The sequence below is a fragment of the Callithrix jacchus genome, chromosome 18 (assembly GCF_049354715.1).
Source record: "Callithrix jacchus isolate 240 chromosome 18, calJac240_pri, whole genome shotgun sequence".
Taxonomy (NCBI): domain Eukaryota; kingdom Metazoa; phylum Chordata; class Mammalia; order Primates; family Cebidae; genus Callithrix; species Callithrix jacchus.
In genome coordinates this window covers 41,381,305-41,400,121 of record NC_133519.1, presented here as the reverse complement: position 1 = coordinate 41,400,121, position 18,817 = coordinate 41,381,305, and the positions used below count along the sequence as shown (strand labels likewise).

Genomic DNA, 18,817 nt, shown 5'->3' with positions numbered 1-18,817 from the left:
ATTCTAACTCCATTTCTCTATCTTGACTTCCTAGTCCTATAAGCTGGCTTCTATAGAAGAAATTATTCCTCACGTACCAGGAGCCACAAAATAGACAGGGTCTGACCGTCGGGCTGAGCTAAACACGTCTTGATAGCGCTGCGACCATTGGAGCTTTGCCGGAGACCCGTTTCGTTGGACAGCCTTCCAGCCATCAACATCTGGAACACAAATATAATCAGTCTGCATTGGGCAAACCCTCATCGTCTATTAAGTTAAACAAGGCAAGATTTCCCTGCCAAAAGGTCCTAGTGGTGAGTAGCAAGTGGGGTTTTCTCAATATTTCCACATTTGTAAATGGTCCTTAAAATTCTCCATGTACCTCTCTATGTGGGTCTCAACTTCGCTGCTCCCACTCTACAGCTGCTATGATTTCTCATTTTGAGTCTGACTCTTGTGATAAGAGAGCAGGTTTTCTTCTGCCTATAATTTGCATTTTTTGTATTTACATAAACAGGGTCTGATCTTAATGAAGTAAAAGAGTCCAGTCTTTTCAAAGGGGAAACTCAGACTCAGAGTTGAAATAATATCAATTTCCAATATTTTTATAGAGGGCTCTGTAGCTTGGTAACTAATTTCACATAAATTAACTCATTTATTATATGTGAAAATAGCATTACTAGAGAATGTGAATTCTGGAAGATTCTTATACACTCTCCAAACCAAATGAATGATTCCTTTGTGGTTTTGAAATAGATGGGGATGCAAAATTCAGGGAAATAAAAATCTGGTCTCTTTTGAGTTATTCTTTTTTTTGAGATGGAATTTTGCTGTTGTTACCCAGACTGGAGTGCAATGGCACGATCTCAGCTCACCACAACCTCTGCCTTCTGGGTTCAAGCAATTCTCCCGCCTCAGCCTCCTGAGTAGCTGGGACTACAGGCACGCACCACCATGCCCAGCTAATTTTTGTATTTTTAGTAGAGATGGGTTTCACCTTGTTGGCCAGGATGGTCTCGATCCCTTGACCTCGTGATCCACCTGCCTCGGCCTCCCAAAGTGCTGCTGAGTTATTCTTTTAAGTTACATTCACTGGTATGAGTGAACTGTTTTCAGCCTACGACTTTTTCAAGACACCAGGGTATGTCTGAGTACCCTGACAAAATAATGTACATTAAATACTATAAGAGACTTGCTAAAGAGAATCCATCCTGTGAATACAGAGCTGGTTGCCTATAAGCAAAAAGCCCTACACAATATTCAAAAACTGAAACCTAGAAAATAGAAGGCTTTACCCTGATGAAAGGTAGAGGTGATCGTATGAACACTGTAGTCTGCAGAGCTGCGGCAGCTGGCTGAATGCCCATAGCAGAAACACCGGGTACAGCCCTCAGGGTTCCCTGCATCTAGGTGATAGTAACCTGGTCCACACCTGCAGTGGCATTGTAGAAATCAGGATATTATAGGTTATTTTTTATTCTGTAGAGAGAATACAATGAATGAGACAATCTATCTCTACCTTCTCTCCCACCTGGCTCTATTAATTTTCAAAGGAGGGAATACCAGGTTTCATATACCACCCCCACCCCCAGACCACCAGATGGAACAATCACAACTCCCCAGATGAGACAGCATAAGGAACATTCACTCTCTGTTCCTCTGGTAGAGCAGAGCCACGTTTGTCTTGGTGGTCTGACATCTGAGTAGTTGGCCCATCCTTGGTAGGAAATTGAGTGGTGGTCAGATGAGCAGAATGGGTGCGGGCAGGGCTATGCAAAGCTGCCCTGTCCTGGAGCTACTGTTTAATGGGGAAAAAGACTGGGAGGTGGGGACCAGGAAAGGTGAGGCTCCTGTCTCAGCACCGCTCAGCTGTACTGACCCTCTCCCAAGACCACTAGGTGTGGATCCCCATCCCTGACTCTTGTACCTGGGCTCTGGCTCACTAGGGAAAAGGGCAGGTGAGGATATGACAGAGAAAAAGGATGGCGAAGACACTCTCCAAAAGCCAGGTGCAGGCTTGCCTTCCACCTCCGCTCCCAGCTCAAGCCCTCCAGTGGCTGCTATGAGGACGGTGACTGCCAGGGGAGTCTTAATGCTGGAGTCACAGAGAAGAAGGCAGGGGAAGCTGGGGAGGACTTGTTTGTCCTCTGCTCAAGTTAACGACATCCTTTCAGGTGAAATCATGTGAAATAATGATACTTTCAAATCATTTATTTAGTGCTTATGTTGTGCTGGCAGCTTGTGTGTACTCTCTCATTTAACCTCCCTCCAATCCTATGAGGAACTGCTATTTCCAGATTCTTAGATGAGGAGACTAAGGCCAAGAGGTTAAGAAACTCTTGAAATATAGCAGGTAAGTGGCTGAGGCATGTTGGAAACTCATGTACATCTGCCTCCAAATCATGTAGTCTAAGCCACTGCAGCACATGTTAGGGGGCGTGTTCTGAGTGCAGTATCACAGAAAGGCAGGGTAGCTATGAAGAGTGGGTGCTTCAGAGAACAGCTGTAACCAAACAAGCTTTGTTTTTTCTCTAACAGCAAGAGTTTAAAAAATTATTATGGTTTCTATGGAAAGAAAACCTGCTGATTAAAAGAGATTAAAAAACACGGAAGGAGAGGAAGGGAGGAGTGGGGAGGGAAGAAAAGAAAGGGGAAAGGAAGGGAATTAGGCGAAACTAAATGATTATGTTTAGAAACACACTGGGGTGATAAATTATGAGGCAAAGAAAGTGATTACCATAAAAGTCAGAAGAGAGATCATTTCTAGGGAGGGGAAGGGCGTTGTCACTGGGACACAGTTTTAGCAGAGGTTTGTTTGTTTATTCATTTCTCTATTTATTTTTGAGACAGAGCTTTGCTCTTGTTGACCAGACTGGAGTGCAATGGCACGATCTCGGCTCACTGCAACCTCCATCTCCAGGGTTCAGGTAATTCTCCTGCCTCAGCCTCCCGAGCAGCTGGGATTACAGGCATGTGCCACCACAACCGGGTAATGTTGTATTTTTAGTAGAGACGGGGTTTCTCCATGTTGGTCAGGCCGGTCTCGAACTCCCAACCTCAGGTGGTCCACCTGCCCCGGCCTCCCAAAGTGCTGTGATTACAGGCATGAGCTGCCATGCCTGACTGGGAGAGGTCTATTTCTTATCATTGGTGGTGATAACATGTATTTTATGTGGCATTCTAGTTCTGTGTTTTATTTTAAAATTCAAGAGGCTTTCAACAAGTGACTTCCCTTTTAACACTTAAGCTTTTTTTCCCTGCCTTCACCTCAGCAGTCAGGAACCCCTGAAAACACAAGAAGCTAGGAGTGTAGTTGGCATTTCCTCTGCCCAGGTGTAAGTGATTGGCAGGGTGCCAAATAACTGCTTTCTTACTTTTAAGGAAATGAAGAGGAAACCTTTGCTTCTGACGCCAGATTCACAGCCCTCTGCTCGACAGCCTCCAGGAAGGAAGAGTTTAAAGCCTGAGCACAGTTGTACTTAAGGCACGTCCTGCACCGGCAGCTGCGAGGGGTGGTGTCACTGCTTCACCTCCTCCAGTGTGGCTTGGCCCAAAGGGCTCTCCCCTCGTCCTACCAGCCCCACTCCCATTCGTGTGTGTGCTTGTAACTGCCATCCTATCCCCGGGGCGGTGTCTTTTCTGTATACCATGGTTATATATGGCCATATGCTGTTATAGGCCCACTTACAAGAATTTTCCCAGCATGTTTAATTAGGCCAGGCCTTTCCTGCAACCAGCCTGAGTCCCAGGATCTCACTATGGATTTCCACTTCATACAGAGCACCTGGGATCCGGAGCCAGCTGGTGAGGGGAATCTCGGGGGCCCTGTACCTCTCCCACAGTCAAAACAAAGAGAAGGGACCCAGACCACTGTATGGAGTCCAGTGAGATTTGAGGGCGCAGTGTTATTTTTTTTCAAGCTTAGTTTTTGAGGACAAAGAGCAGGAAGAAAGTCATCGACATTTGTCAAGTTTCCCTTCTCCATAATTACACTCAGAGGATTAATTCTCATGCTAGTTGGCAAGGGACTCTCTGCTGTTTGTAGGGCCACGGTTCACAGACCTATCACAGCGATCTCCAGTGACAGCTGCCTTGCAGACACAGCGGCCCCCGTCACAGGGCCCTGCGATGCCAGCTGGGTCACAGTCACACTTGGAGTCTCTGGGAAAGAAGAAAAAGAAAATTAGGGACATGGTTCCAAATGCTTCACAACTATGCACATAAAATCAGCTGCTCATGAGCAAACATGACTAAGCTGGGCAAGTCCTTCTTCCGTGAGGCTTCTCCTAGCCGTCCTCACCGGTGCATACCTCTTTCACACACCGCAGGACTCACTCGCCAGCACCAATGCCGCTCAGAGTGGACTTGGCGGGTGGCAGCCAGGCCGAGAACTGTCTGCCACTCCTAAAGAGAGCAGGGGTTTGCGCCAGACTGTAAATCAAGTTCATCACTCAGCTGTTTAATTTACTTTGGTTTACTGTTTGACTCAGTTTACCTTTCTTAAAAAAATTATCATTTGTTTTCCTATTGTTTAATTAAATGATGTCTGCTTTTCATCATGACTAATTCCATCTACCTGTTATTTTATTCCATTCAGTTCTTTCTCTTAGTAATTCCTTAACTGAGATATAATTCATATGCCGTGCAATTCACCCATCTAAAATGTACACTCCAATGGTTTTTAGCTGATTCTCAGAGTTGTAAGCCATCAATATTAATTTTGGAACATTTTTATCATTCCAAAGAGAAACCCTGTGCCCTTTAGCAGTCGTGTCCCCCACGCAGCTACATTTCCTCCCTCCAGTCCCACTTCCAGCCCTCGGCAGCACCAGTCTACTCTCTGTCTCTCCCGACTTGCCTATTCCAGACATTTTCTACGGAATCATACCATAAGTGGTCTTTCGTGACTGGCTTCTTTCGCTTAGCATGATGCTTTTGAGGTTCATCCATGTTATAGCATGTGTCAGTACATAAATTCTTTTTGGTGACAGAATACATATATTCTTTTGGTTACTGTTTTCACTTTTCAGCTATTATGAGTAATGCTGCTATGAATGAATGTGTGCAAGTTTTCGTGTAGCTATCTACCTTCTCGTTTCTCTTGGATATATACCCAGGAGTGGAATTGCTGGGATTGCTGGGTTTAATGGACTTTGTTTGTGGCAAGACTTTCTCAATGAAGGTATCAGAGCTTTCACTGAATTCTGGCACAGTCTCCCTGTCTCGTGCCTCCCTGCCTCTGTCACTTCCTTCGCATGCAATCATGTGTCTATCTCATTGCTCATAAACCAAGTTTGTTGTCTCTTCTCTACTGATCTGTTCCTCCTCTGCCTGCCCTATGACCCCACCCATATCCTGCCCAAACCTGGAGTCCCTTGACCCCTCCCTCTCCCTCAAATTTCTCATCCAGTCACAGGCCAAGGCTAGCAATGCTTATGGCTAGAATTCCTTTGCCAATTGTTATCTTTGAATTCTCATGGCCTCCTTCCTTCTTAGCTCCCTCTCTACTGCTGATCTGGACCATTTGACAAACACGTATTCAGCATCTACTGGGTGCTCAGAACCAGGGATGCTAAGAGAAATAGAAACAGTCCGCATTCCATAGGAGCCCTGTGGCAGGGCAGCTGTGTGGATTGCAAGGGCAGCAGGCACAGGGCCAGCTGCAGGTGCACTGAGCACCCTCAAGGTGCCTCTTCCCACTCCAAGCATGGGGACACAGAAGCAAACAAGACAGAGCCACTCGGGGCTTACATTTCAGTGGGAAAAATGGACAAGCATGAATAGAAAGCAAGATATGGAGTGAAACAACAGAGTGAGAACACAGAGGGGTGGGACTGGTGCAGGAAGGCCTCTGTGACAAGATAGTGGGGTGGGGATGAAGCAGGAGGCACTGCGCGGCTCTGGGGAAGGCAGAGCACTCCAGGATGCACCTAGGTTGAGGGTGGAGAGGGACTAGGGCCTTGCAGGACCTTGATAAGCTTTATCTCATTATGAGTTGGGGGGTGGAGCTAATCGAGGGTTGTGTTTTCAAAGAGTTACAAAAGAGAAGTGGGGCAGGGGTGATCTCTGAAGGCCATCTGAAAGGATCAGGGAAGACTGGACCAGAACAATGGCCAGAGAGAAAGACAACTTGGAACCTTGATAACTGGGACAATGCAGTATGGCTGGAGGGCAGTTTCTGTCCCAGCAAGGAGCCAGCAAAGTGAGCAACAGGATGCACCTCCTCTGTGGGAGTCTTGCTCGCCAATGCCCAACACTTCACTGCCAAGGCCCCGCCAAGCCATCCCAACACTTACCAGCTCTGCATCTCTGCAGACTGGTCATGTGATGTTTAATGCATACTCACCTTCCAAAAGAAATCTGAGCTGAGATACAGGACATTCCAAACTAAAGGGGATCAAGATGATGCAGAAAAATTCTACCCAAATTCACTGAGGCCAAAATGGTCCTAGGGTCCCAGGTTAGTTGAAGGACTCTTTGCCTCCTCCCTTCTAGTTCATCTAGAGGGAAGCAATCGCCAAGGTGAAGAACATGGGCTCTGCAGCCAAAACTCTGAGCTGAAGTATTAGGTCCAGCCTCACCAGTAACATCGGGCTACTTAACCTCACATGGCTTAAGTTTCTTATCTTTGAAATGCATATAATGATAATCCCAACCTCTTAGGGGTATTGTGAGGGTTAAAGTGGATATCCCACATCACGTACTCTCAAAGCACTGTTTGGCACAGGATAGGGGCTCAGTAAATACAAGTGGTTGCTAAGGTTTATATAATTGCCATAACCAAGTTAGTGACAGCAAAGGTGGGATGCAGACGCTCACAGCAGTGTCTGGTCTTGGGTGCACCCCGCGTCCGTGAGCATGTGGAAGCCTGGCAGACATCGGTCGCATCTGCTTCCTGTCACACCCGGTTTACAGCTGCACCGTCCGGAGTTGTCACATCGAGCACTAAGAGAACCTGAAACCAACAAGGTAGGGGAAAGGAAAGAAGAAGAGGAAATATTTAATTTATATGGCATCGGAAGCAACTGTCACCTTATGGGTGCTCCATAAACACAAGTGAGAAGGATCAGCTGCTGCCTTCAACGGTCACTTCACATCACCTGAGTATTCTTCCACCCGCCAGGGACGGTGCTGACAGCTGAGGATGTCTTCCTCACGGAGAGGAATTAAATTACTCATAAAAGCATTCTTCTTTGTCTGTCTGCTCTGATTTTAACGGTAGATAGCATATAGCACTGCTTTTTAAAAGAATCCATCAAATCTTAAGCTCTCAAGGAAAATTTGTGAAGGAGCACATTGGCCTCCTAGAAGAGGGTCTGCATTGGAAAGTGGACAACATTCTCCTTTATCCCTGGCGGGCAAAGCCATCCTTTAAGGGTCAGTGCTTTTATGGTATGATTTTTAAGGGCATAAAAAGGCCTATTAATCAAAACTATCCACCTGCCAGGAGTGCTGGAGAGTCTCCTCTGCGGCGCGCCCCCTGTGAGATGTACCCTGTATGTCTTACCTAGAGGACTGTACTAGTCTTTTTTCTTTTTCTTTTTCTTTTTTTTTTGTCTGAGACAGAGTCTCGCTCTGTCACCCAGGCTGGAGTTCAGAGGTGTGATCTCCGCTCACGGCAACCTCCACCTCCTGGGTTCAAGCGATTCTCTCCTGCCTCACCCTCCCGAGCAGCTGGGACTACTGGGACTACAGACTGACTACTACAGCCTCCCAAGCAGCTGGGACTACTACTGCCACCACACTCCACTAATTTTTGTATCTTTAGTGATGATGGAGTTTCACCATATTGGCCAGGCTAGTCTTGAACTCCTGACCTCGTGATTCACCTCTTCGGCCTCCCAAAGTGGGATTACAGGCATGAGCCACCATGCCCAGCATGTACTTGTATTATGATTCTGCTTTTTACAGATACGCTCTTAGTCGTAAATGGGTCCTCTCAGATTGAACGTTCGTGAAAAATTCAAGGCAACAAAATGTGTCACTGTGGGATGCCGCCACGTCTCACCACCTGCCTTTCCACACTCACTCCTGTTCCAGCCTCCACCTTCTCTCACCCGGGCCCTGCCTCATGCTCTCCTCCCTGACTCCATCCTTGCCTCTGCACACTCCACAGAGAAGCCAGATGTTCTTTTAAAATGTAACTCAGATATTTAGGTCCTCTGGTGGCCCCCCACTCTTAGCGGAATAAGACACCGACTCTATCACAGCCTGAGAGCTCCTACCTCTCTTACCTCATCTCTTAACCTCCTTCACTAAGTTCCAGTGACCCAGCTCTCTTGGTTCAGGCAAAGTGTTATGCAGCTTCCCTCAAGGTATTTGCACTTCCTGCTCCCTCGGTCTGGAATGCCCTTTCCTTAAACTTTCCCTAGTTGGCACATTCTCAGCACTCAGGTCTTGATTAAATATTACTTTTCTAGAGAAATCTTCTCTGACTCCTGCATCTAAAATCCCATCTCACACCTACCCCAGTCCTCAGCCCTACTTGACTTAGGATGCTCTCACCTTATGTCACCTTCCATATTCCCACTGCCCAGCATCATGCCTGATATGAAGCAGGTGCCCAGAAATCTGTTCAATTAATGTGTGTATGCCAAGGAGGAGGGCTGGGCTGTTGTGGAAGGAGCTGTGAGAAAGCCAAAAGATGAGGTGGAAAGCTAGCTGGGTACACCTCAGCTACCTTATCATTCCCCTGCAGTTCAGTGGAATTGTAAAATAATCTGTCTATTTTAAGTATCTGTAATGATTAGGCTATTCAGAGCCTAATGAAGCCAAGGGAACATTGACCAGTCTCTACATGTTTGTTTTTTAAATCTGTTGTCTTTTTGTGAACTTTTAATTCACTAGTAGAATTCAAATCAATAAAGATATCAGTTCTGTGCTGTATGAAGACTTTATGCAGCATGTGGAATGTGAAATAAATGAGTCACATTCACAGTTTGAGTCAATGAACATCTACACGTCAACTTTGTAAGGCTTGCAGGGGCCTTCAGTGATAACATAAATGACATTTTTTGAGCACCTCCTTAGATGTTGAGTTAGGCACTTTATATGTATTAGCTCATGCTATTTAGTAGTGAATTAAAAGTTCACAGCAGAATAACAGATCAATTTCTGCATAATAGGAACTCTCAGAGGTTTAGGCAGGCAGTGACAAGTTCAGACCTGCAGTTAGAAAGAAAATGCTAGAGCAGTCTGCAGGTGGCGTGGAAAAGGCAAGACTAGCTTGTCTCCTCCTATACCATAATGGCCTGGATTAGAGGGGTCTAGGTGAGAAGAAAAGGAGGGAAGCATTGTGAGAGCCACTGTAGATATAGAACACAAAAATTAGTGACTCTTGGGTTAGGAATGATGAGGGAGAAGGGATCACATTGATAACACTCAGGTCCCCAGAGTGCACACCTGGCTGGACTGTGATGCTATTTGCCAACCAGGGAAGGCAGGAGGAGGACCAGGATCTCAGGTTGAATCATCAAGAGAAGATAATCAGTTTAGTTTTGGATATACAACTGGAGTCTCCAGGGGCATATAAAGGTGGAAATGTTCATCTGGAGCTCAGAGTCTAGAGATGAAGATCTAAGAGCCCTCAACACACAGGCTGAATAGGAAGCCATAGTAGATGTGAGATCAGTCCAGAAGCAGATAGAGAAAGGACAGGAAGTGGTGAGGACAGAGATAGAGCCCATCTATTAAGAGCGAGGATGACCAGAGAGGGAGAAGTCTCAGGATAGGGTCTAATCGAACAGTGAGCAATGGAAGGCAGGGAGGAGAGTCTAAGGAGGGTGAGGGGAGGAGGAGAGAAGGAAGGTTTTCAGAGCTTAAGGCAAGAGAGCATGTAAACGAGATGAGAATGAAGACAGCCTATTTGGTTTGATGTTTAGAGACTTCGTGCTCATTGCTCTGTGAGTAGTCAGCAGAAGGAAGGAAAGTTTCTTTTTGAATAATGCCCTGATAAGTCGCATTAAATAGAAGTCCCTCAAGATGAAATTTGGTTGTTTTTAACATGAATGGATGCTGATTTGGGGACCAGAAACACATTTTCCCCCACTCAAATTAATGGCACTTACACTTTCTACTTCAGAAAACTCTCCCTGCAGTAGTTTTTCAGATGTCAATTATTTTTATAAAGTGGGGAGGACGGTAATGCAGGCTCTAATTACGAATATAACTAACTTATTTCATGCTCCAAAACTTTCAAAATAATAGCACTGGGTCTTCAAAGTCTCACTCAAAAACAAAAAACAAAAAACCACCTGCCCCAGTTTCCACATCATGAACTGTACTTAGGGATGAACAATTGGTTTTAAAGAATAGATAAGGAATAACTTCCTGTTTCAAATTCGTGTCCCAGTAAGCACATTCATGGTTTATGTAGATATGGTCCACATGCATTTAAAGACTCAGGAAGGTATTAAAAATGATTAATATTTAAACTTTAGGGCCGAGCATAGTGGCCAATGCTTGTAATCCTAGCAGTTAGGGGAGGTTGAGGCAGGAGGGTTGCTTGAGCCCAGGAATTTGAGACTGACCTGGGCAACATAGACTCTGTCTCTACAAAAAAATTAAAAATTAGTCGGTCATGGTGGAACACATCACTAATCCCAGCTACTCAGGAGGCTGAGGCAGGAGGACTGCAGGAGCCCAGGAGTTTGAGGCTGCAGGAAGCCATGATGGGGCTACTGCATTCCAGCCTTGGCCACAGAGTGAAACCCTGTCTCAAAACAACAACAAACCCAATAAAAACAAAACAAATAAATAAGAAAATATAAACCAAGATAGTTTATATCCTTTTGAGAATCCTTTTAAAAATATATACACTTGCATTTAAAAAATGTCTTAAATAATAACTATGTTAGAGTCTGAATATACTGTCAGCATCATAGATATGTAAAAAAGTAATAAACTTAAGAAAGTCCAATATCACATAGACCTCAAAACTTTAGCTGTCATGGGAGGAAGAAACTTTCACACACAGTGAATTTCAAAGTACTTGCAACAGGTTATCAGGGCTTAAATATGGGGTTGGAAGAGCTGAAGCTAAGTCAGCCCTGTTACTGAGCCTGCAAAGTCATCATCTAAAAATAAGCCTAGTTGCTACATTTATGGGAAATCAATGTAAAGTCCGAAATTGGTGACTGCTCTGGGTTTATTAATGCCATTGGCTTCATTTGACATACATAAAATGACAGCATTTTTGTGGTAAGACATGTTCTTTTGCATTTGAAATTAAATATACAACAAACTCCCCTGTCAGGTTATTATCTGAGAGTGAAAAATAAGCTCTGGCTAATTGGGAGACTGAGAAATCACACAGGGAATTCAACTTGTGCCAGTGGTCTAGTGACATGTGCAGCTGGGAGTAGCTGGGGACAGCGCATGCTGGGAACAATCTCTGCCACCAGAGGGTCTTTCAGCCTTGGCAATTTGGACCCTGAAAGTTTGGTTTCTTCATCTCTTTAACAGGGGATGTGGGATGTGTTAACAACATGTTGTCAGACTGTTATGAGGACTGAAAAGGACATCACCTATGAAAACGTTTGGGAAAATTATAAAGCAGAGTCAGATCTTAGGAAATAATATCCATTGAGCTTTTTGTGTACACATAGGCTCCTTTTGGGCATAGAAAAAGGCCACTCTGATTTTTTTTCTTTTATATGGAGGGAATAAGAGAACTATTCTTGGTCGGAAGATCTGGCTTACAACTGTAGTTCTTGCAATCAGTGGCTGGAAGACTTTAGGCCATTCAGTAACTTTCCTAGGTCTCAGTTTCCCCGCTGTCTTCATAAGAAAAACAACTACATCAATTAACAATTTACTGAGTTGCCTGCCATGTGCTTGTCACACACCATTTTGTCTCTGCAGGATCCCGTGACGTGAATATCATGATCTCTCTCCAACAGATGAGGATGCTGGAGCACCAAGAGGTTAAGGAACCTGCCCAGAGTGACCTAGTGGTGGTGGTTGTGTCCAGATTTGCACCCAGGCTGCCTGGCCCCATAACCCACCACTGTACTCTACATTATTACCGTCAATGTCAACAAACCTGCTCCTGAACTCTTACTCTGCCCCTTAGCTCTATAACCTTGCACAAGTTTCTTCCCTCCCTACCTAAGTCTCTGCTACATCATTTGTGAAATGGAAAAAAACAAACAAAAACAAAAACATAGCCTCCTTTTTATAAGGTCATTTGTGAAGATTAATTAATTACTGGATTAAAAGCATCTAGAAAAGTGCCTGGCACAGGGCCAGCACATGCCACATGCTAACTGTCATGTAAGACATAAATCAATATTGAGCTGCACCACTTCCTACCAAGCTGTTCCCACTGAGTCTGGGATATCTATTCCGCAAATAAAAAGAAGGAGCCAGTTTCTCTATCACTGGGCAAGCAGTAGACTACATGCTGAAGCAGAAGAGATGGCATGGTAAATCCTTCTTTACCATCTCTCTGTGCTAGGCAGCAGGATCCTGGTCTACCCTGAGACTAATAACCTTGTCTTCGGGCCAGGCTTTCCAGCTGAGCCAATTACATTTCTAGTTTCATTCTCACTCATCATTTCACTGGGATGACCCAACTCTGGTGACTCACAAAGACGCCACATGACCTAAGGCGATAGGAGCTCTTCGGAGAGCTTAAATGCCCATTAAAATGGAACAATTTGCTTTTTAATTTTTTTATGAAGTTCTTTGATTCATAGGGAGGACTTCGAAGTCCAAATGATTCTGGATGCAGATTCTACACTACAAAGCTAAGCAAATCTGAGTCAAACCATATCATTACGTGAATCTGGGGGGTGGCTGGTGGGATATAGGTCTATCTCACCACAGGGTCACCCAGTTTTCTATAAGACTCCCAACCCACTCTACCAGCAACTCATGGCTGCCCCAGAATCTGCCCATTTTTAGATTCCTTCAAGCTGCAGCTATGAATTGGATCTACAGACCTATTACACTAAGTCCTTGCCATGCAGTAAGGCTATATGCTTTAAGTGGATCAATATACATCATAGATGCTCTTAAACACTTTCTAGAAAAGAAAAGTAGATAATGCTAAGAAAGATAATAGACAAGGCCGGGCGCGGTGGCTCTCGCCTGCAATCCCAGCACTTTGGGAGGCCGAGGAGGGTGGGTCACGAGGCCAAGAGATCGAGACCATCCTGGTCAACATGGTGAAACCCCGTCACTACTAAAAATACAAAAATTATCTGGGCGTGGTGGCGCATGCCTGTAGTCCCAGCTACTCAGGAGGCTGGGGCGAGACAATTGCCTGAGCCCAGGAGGCAGAGGTTGTGGTGAGCTGAGATTGCGCCATTGCACTCCAGCCTGGGTAACACGAGCAAAACTGCGTCTCATAAATAAATCAATCAATAAATAAAAATAATAATAAAAAAAGATAATAGACAAATGGGTCATCAAAAAAATCTTACTTACAGAATCACTTCTCTCTCCTCCTTTACATTTGCTAACTTGTCTTTACTATCTGTCCATAATGAATATAGCAGAGTGTGTGTATCTGTGTGCACAGCAAAGACCTACAGTTCTATGAATATAGCACTGGGTGGGATACTTAAAAAAAAAAAAAAAAAAAAAACTAGCTCTCCTATGAACCAGACACCCTATTGGGTGCTTCCTATTTGTTATTTTGTTTTCTCTTGTTAGCAACCTAATGAAAGAATTTAATTTTCCTATTTACTTGTCTGTGTCCTTTATTAGTATGACTTCATATTGCTAGCACCTAGCACAGCACAAGAAACAGATCTAATTCCTTATTTTTCAAGAGGTTGGTCGAACAAATAGTTATGAACATGAAGAACGATCCCTGGAAGAGTGCGAGCTTCCTTTGTCATCTGCCTGGAAAAGTTAATAATGTGACCCTTGGTATTAGAATTCAAGACAACATGCCCTAAAGGTCCCATTGGTTCCACCAACCCCTACTTAAGAGAAACATGTTTCCTTTCAGATTGAAACTGCTAGAAAGACCTGTGTCTGTTAGGTTTGGGTTGCCCCTGAAGCGGAACATCTCCCTCTTGGCCTGCTTGTTTCCCCGGTTTTCTTTTTTCCTCCCTTGTTCCCTTCCTTCTTCTTTTCCTCCCTCCTTCCTTCCCGCTTATGCCCCCACCACTCCATGTCCCTCTCCCTCTTTCCCCGCTTTTCAGCTACCTTTGGAGTTACAATTGCAGGGCAAACAGCGGTCTCTTTCTCTGTGCCGGTAAAAGCCGTCCTTGCACCTCTCGCAGTGAATGCCATCAGTGTTGTCATTGCAGTTGAGGCAGCGGAATCCATGGCCAGTTTGTCTGTGAAGTTCCTGATCGAAGATACACTGCCTGGACTTCCCATTGCAATCACAGACTGGGGAGGAAGAGTACAAAAGAGATTGTCAGAAAAAAACACCTTGGGAACAGTTCTAGCAGGTGTTTTTGTTCAAATTGATAGAAATTATGCATGAGTACTATATGGTCATCTAAACTACTTGATGGAGGAAGGTAAGGGAGTGCAGTGGGCAGTGAGGAGACCCAAGGACATCTGTTCCATTTAAAGGAAGCAGCCACTATGCAGTGCTGGTGGGCTGCTGCCTGGGAGAATGTGGGCTCAGCATTGCCAGGCTGTCCTGTTCCTCAAGAGAAACCCAAAATGTGAAATTATATTTTTATGCAGATACTTCTGATTTAAATGTTTGCAAGGAGTTCATTTAAAAACATTGCAATCCCATAGAGCAAGTCTGTGGGCTGAAAGAGACCTGAGGATGGGTAGCTGTGGACTCAGCACAGCTGTCTACCAGCCCATGGTGTCGCTGCTCAAGATACACAACACTCATCCCTCGGTGCCCATCAAGACGAAGAGCAGACATGACTATCTGGGCAGGTGTCTCCTCCCAAAGCCAGGTGGCCCATGAAGAATGACCTTTCTCAAGTGTTCAGGAAGCCCATCCTGCAGATGTTCCAAAGAGACTCACAGAGTGACTAACATCTTCACGGGGACCCGAACGGCAAAGGAGGCGACACACAGAAACACCCAGCAGAGTACCCGGGAAGCTGAGACACCAAAAAATGTTTGCGTCAAGATGATGGGCTGTCAGGTTAAAAGGAAAGGATCAAACACCAATTCTGCTGTTTCCTCGGGCACATCCATTTTCTGAATCTTCTTTTTTCTTCTATATAGACTGCATTATCTGCCTCCCTGGATTGTAAAGAAGATCCCTCTGGGAAAAGAATATCAAGTGCCTTTGCATATGCGGTTTCATGCAGGCCACAGAAGGTACTGCCACAGAAGGTACTACCACAGAAGGTACTGCCTCAGAAGGTACTACCACAGAAGGTACTGCCACAGAAGGTACTACCACAGAAGGTACTGCCACAGAAGGTACTGCCACAGAAGGTACTGCTACAGAAGGTACTGCCACAGAAGGTACTACCACAGAAGGTACTGCCTCAGAAGGTACTACCACAGAAGGTACTGCCTCAGAAGGTACTACCACAGAAGGTACTGCCACAGAAGGTACTACCACAGAAGGTACTGCCACAGAAGGTACTACCACAGAAGGTACTGCCACAGAAGGTACTACCACAGAAGGTACTGCCACAGAAGGTACTACCACAGAAGGTACTGCCACAGAAGGTACTGCCTCAGAAGGTACTGCCACAGAAGGTACTACCACAGAAGGTACTGCCACAGAAGGTACTGCTACAGAAGGTACTACCACAGAAGGTACTACCACAGAAGGTACTGCCACAGAAGGTACTGCCTCAGAAGGTACTACCACAGAAGGTACTACCACAGAAGGTACTGCCTCAGAAGGTACTACCACAGAAGGTACTGCCTCGGAAGGTACTACCACAGAAGGTACTGCCTCAGAAGGTACTGCCTCAGAAGGTACTACCACAGAAGGTACTACCACAGAAGGTACTGCTACAGAAGGTACTACCACAGAAGGTACTGCCTCAGAAGGTACTACCACAGAAGGTACTGCCTCGGAAGGTACTACCACAGAAGGTACTGCCTCAGAAGGTACTACCACAGAAGGTACTACCACAGAAGGTACTGCCTCAGAAGGTACTGCTACAGAAGGTACTACCACAGAAGGTACTGCCTCGGAAGGTACTACCACAGAAGGTACTGCCTCAGAAGGTACTACCACAGAAGGTACTGCCTCAGAAGGTACTACCACAGAAGGTACTGCCTCAGAAGGTACTGCTACAGAAGGTACTACCACAGAAGGTACTGCTACAGAAGGTACTACCACAGAAGGTACTGCCTCGGAAGGTACTACCACAGAAGGTACTGCCTCAGAAGGTACTACCACAGAAGGTACTGCCACAGAAGGTACTACCACAGAAGGTACTACCACAGAAGGTACTGCCACAGAAGGTACTGCCACAGAAGGTACTACCACAGAAGGTACTGCCACAGAAGGTACTACCACAGAAGGTACTGCCACAGAAGGTACTGCCACAGAAGGTACTACCACAGAAGGTACTGCCACAGAAGGTACTACCACAGAAGGTACTACCACAGAAGGTACTGCTACAGAAGGTACTACCACAGAAGGTACTGCCTCAGAAGAGAAACATGAAGCTTGGAAAGATGAAGTAACTGGACCCAGTAGGGAACTGAGATTTGAACCTCTGCCTGATGCCAAAACCTGCCTCTCCTCTCTTCCCTAGGCAGGCTGTGTCTGTTGGCCATGCTGCCACATAGAGAACCAGGGTCGTGACTTACCCATAGAGCTGACAAAGTCAACAGACCTTCTGCGTGGCTCCCTGTGCAGGCTCTGTGTCAGGCACTGATGATACAAGGGGACCACATACTTATTTATTTATTTATTTTTTGAGATGGAGTCTTGCTCTGTCACCCAGGATGGAATGCAGTGGTGCAATTTCAGCTCACTGCAACCTCCCCGGTTCAAGTGATTCTCTTGCCTCAGCCTCCTGAGGGGATTACAGGTACATGCCACCACCCCCAGCTAATTTTTATATTTTTAGTAGATATGGGGTTTCACCAATGTTGGTCAGGCTGGTCTCAAACTCCTGACCTCAGGCGATCCGCCTGCCCCTGCCTCCCAAAGTGCTGGGATTACAGGCGTGAGCCACTGCACCCGGCCATGACCATGTACATTTAATGGACCTGCTAAGTGACTGCCTTAAGATAATTTCTTTCTTTCTACTTTGGATGGCATTTAAACTAGAAAAGTCAGCTAGTATCTATCCAAAGCGTACTCTGTTTCTAGGGCTCTACATTAATTAGCTCGGTTAAGTCTCACAACAACATTTTAACATGGGTTTTATTATCCCCATTAAATAGGTGGAGAAACGGATACTCAGAGAGACTGCATATCTTCTCTAGGGTCACACAGCTAAATGGCAAAGATACAATTTGCTCCCAGATGTTCCATTTTATGTTCCTTCTCAAAAATTGAGTTTCCCATTGCATGGAGACATTCTTTTCATAAATCCCTAATAGAGGGTCATTCCGCTTGGTTTTTGCTAACAGAAACATTTTTATGGTGTTTTAAATCTACCTCTCTCCCTGTAATTTTCATCATGTGTTTTTGCTCTTCCCTGAAAAACAATATACACACACAACACACACATACATACAACATTCATGCACACACACACAGACACAGACCACACACACACACACACACACACCCCTACTCTCTTTTCATTCTTTGATTTATCCAATAGACAAAAACTTTGGATGTTGTTTTACATCCAAAGTGTCCTGCATCATCAGGCTTTGGCAAATCTGAAGATAACTATGACACCTCCCTCCTTAGTGTTTTACTGTTTGAGTTAAACTAGAGATCTGTCATCTCCAAGTCTTTCAACCACTTCCTGTGTCATAATTTCCAGATTCTTCTTGTCTGCCATCCTAGAAACAAATTCTAATTTCCAGTGTCCTTCTTCAATGATCAGTACTTCAAGTGTGATTTGAACAGCTTGGCTTTTAACAGGACTAGATATTTTTATCCCATGGGCAAAGACTAACATTTTAATGAACTTACAGCATATTACAGTTGCACACAATTCAAAGTCCCAGGGCTTTTCTCAGAACTAGTGCCAAGCTGAATCTTTCCCAACCAATTCTTGTGAAACTGATTTTTTGGATCTCCAACAGATGTGCCACACAGCTGTCATGTGCTGTGAAATTTGTACCAAGTACATGACTATGTATGTACTGGAGCTAAATTCACTGTTCAGCGGTCCTGTGAGGTTCTTCATCTGGCTAACCCAACACCCTAAAGCCTTCCCTGCTCTAGATGCCTTTTGGAAGCAATCTCAAAATAACTACAGATTTCTCATTGTGCCTTTCTTATTTAGAACATGGACTGGGCATAGTGGTTCATGGCTGTAATCCCAGCACTTTGGGAGGTGGAGGAGGGTGGATCACCTGAGGTCAGGAATTTGAGACCAGTCAAGCCAACATGGTGAAACCCCAGCTCTACTAAACATATAACAATTAGCTGGGCATGGTGGCAGGTGTCTGTAATCCCAGCTACTTGGGAGGCTGAGGCAGGAGAACCACTTGAACCTGGAAGGTGGAGGTCACAGTGAGCCAAGATTGTGTCATTGTACTCCATCCTGGGCAACAAAAGCGAAATTCTGTCTCAAAAAAGAAAAAAGCAAGAACATACTTTTTGGTGGTAAAAGTTAACTTCATAAGGCCGATTATAATATATTTATTCAGAGCTATCTCTTCAAAATAGATAAACTTGTTACAATCTTTTTATATCATGTCCCTCTCATCTGTCTCTCCTCATCTAAAGCTCTACTTTGAAAACAATGGGTGTCCTTCTTTTATTTCATTTTAATTTCAATTTTTTTGAGACAGGATCTCA

General features: G+C 44.9%; 1 protein-coding gene across 1 annotated transcript in view; it reads right to left on the bottom strand.

Moving 5' to 3' along the window:
- LAMC2 (laminin subunit gamma 2) overlaps positions 1-18,817 on the bottom strand; it is a 61,550-nt gene that overhangs the window by 23,539 nt on the left and 19,194 nt on the right. The window contains exons 2-6 of the mRNA XM_002760282.7: positions 14,140-14,328; positions 6,799-6,934; positions 4,042-4,140; positions 1,275-1,411; positions 78-200 (exon numbers count right to left, since the gene is read on the bottom strand). Coding sequence (XP_002760328.5) covers positions 78-200; positions 1,275-1,411; positions 4,042-4,140; positions 6,799-6,934; positions 14,140-14,328 — 684 coding nt within the window. The remainder of the gene's footprint in view (positions 1-77; positions 201-1,274; positions 1,412-4,041; positions 4,141-6,798; positions 6,935-14,139; positions 14,329-18,817) is intronic.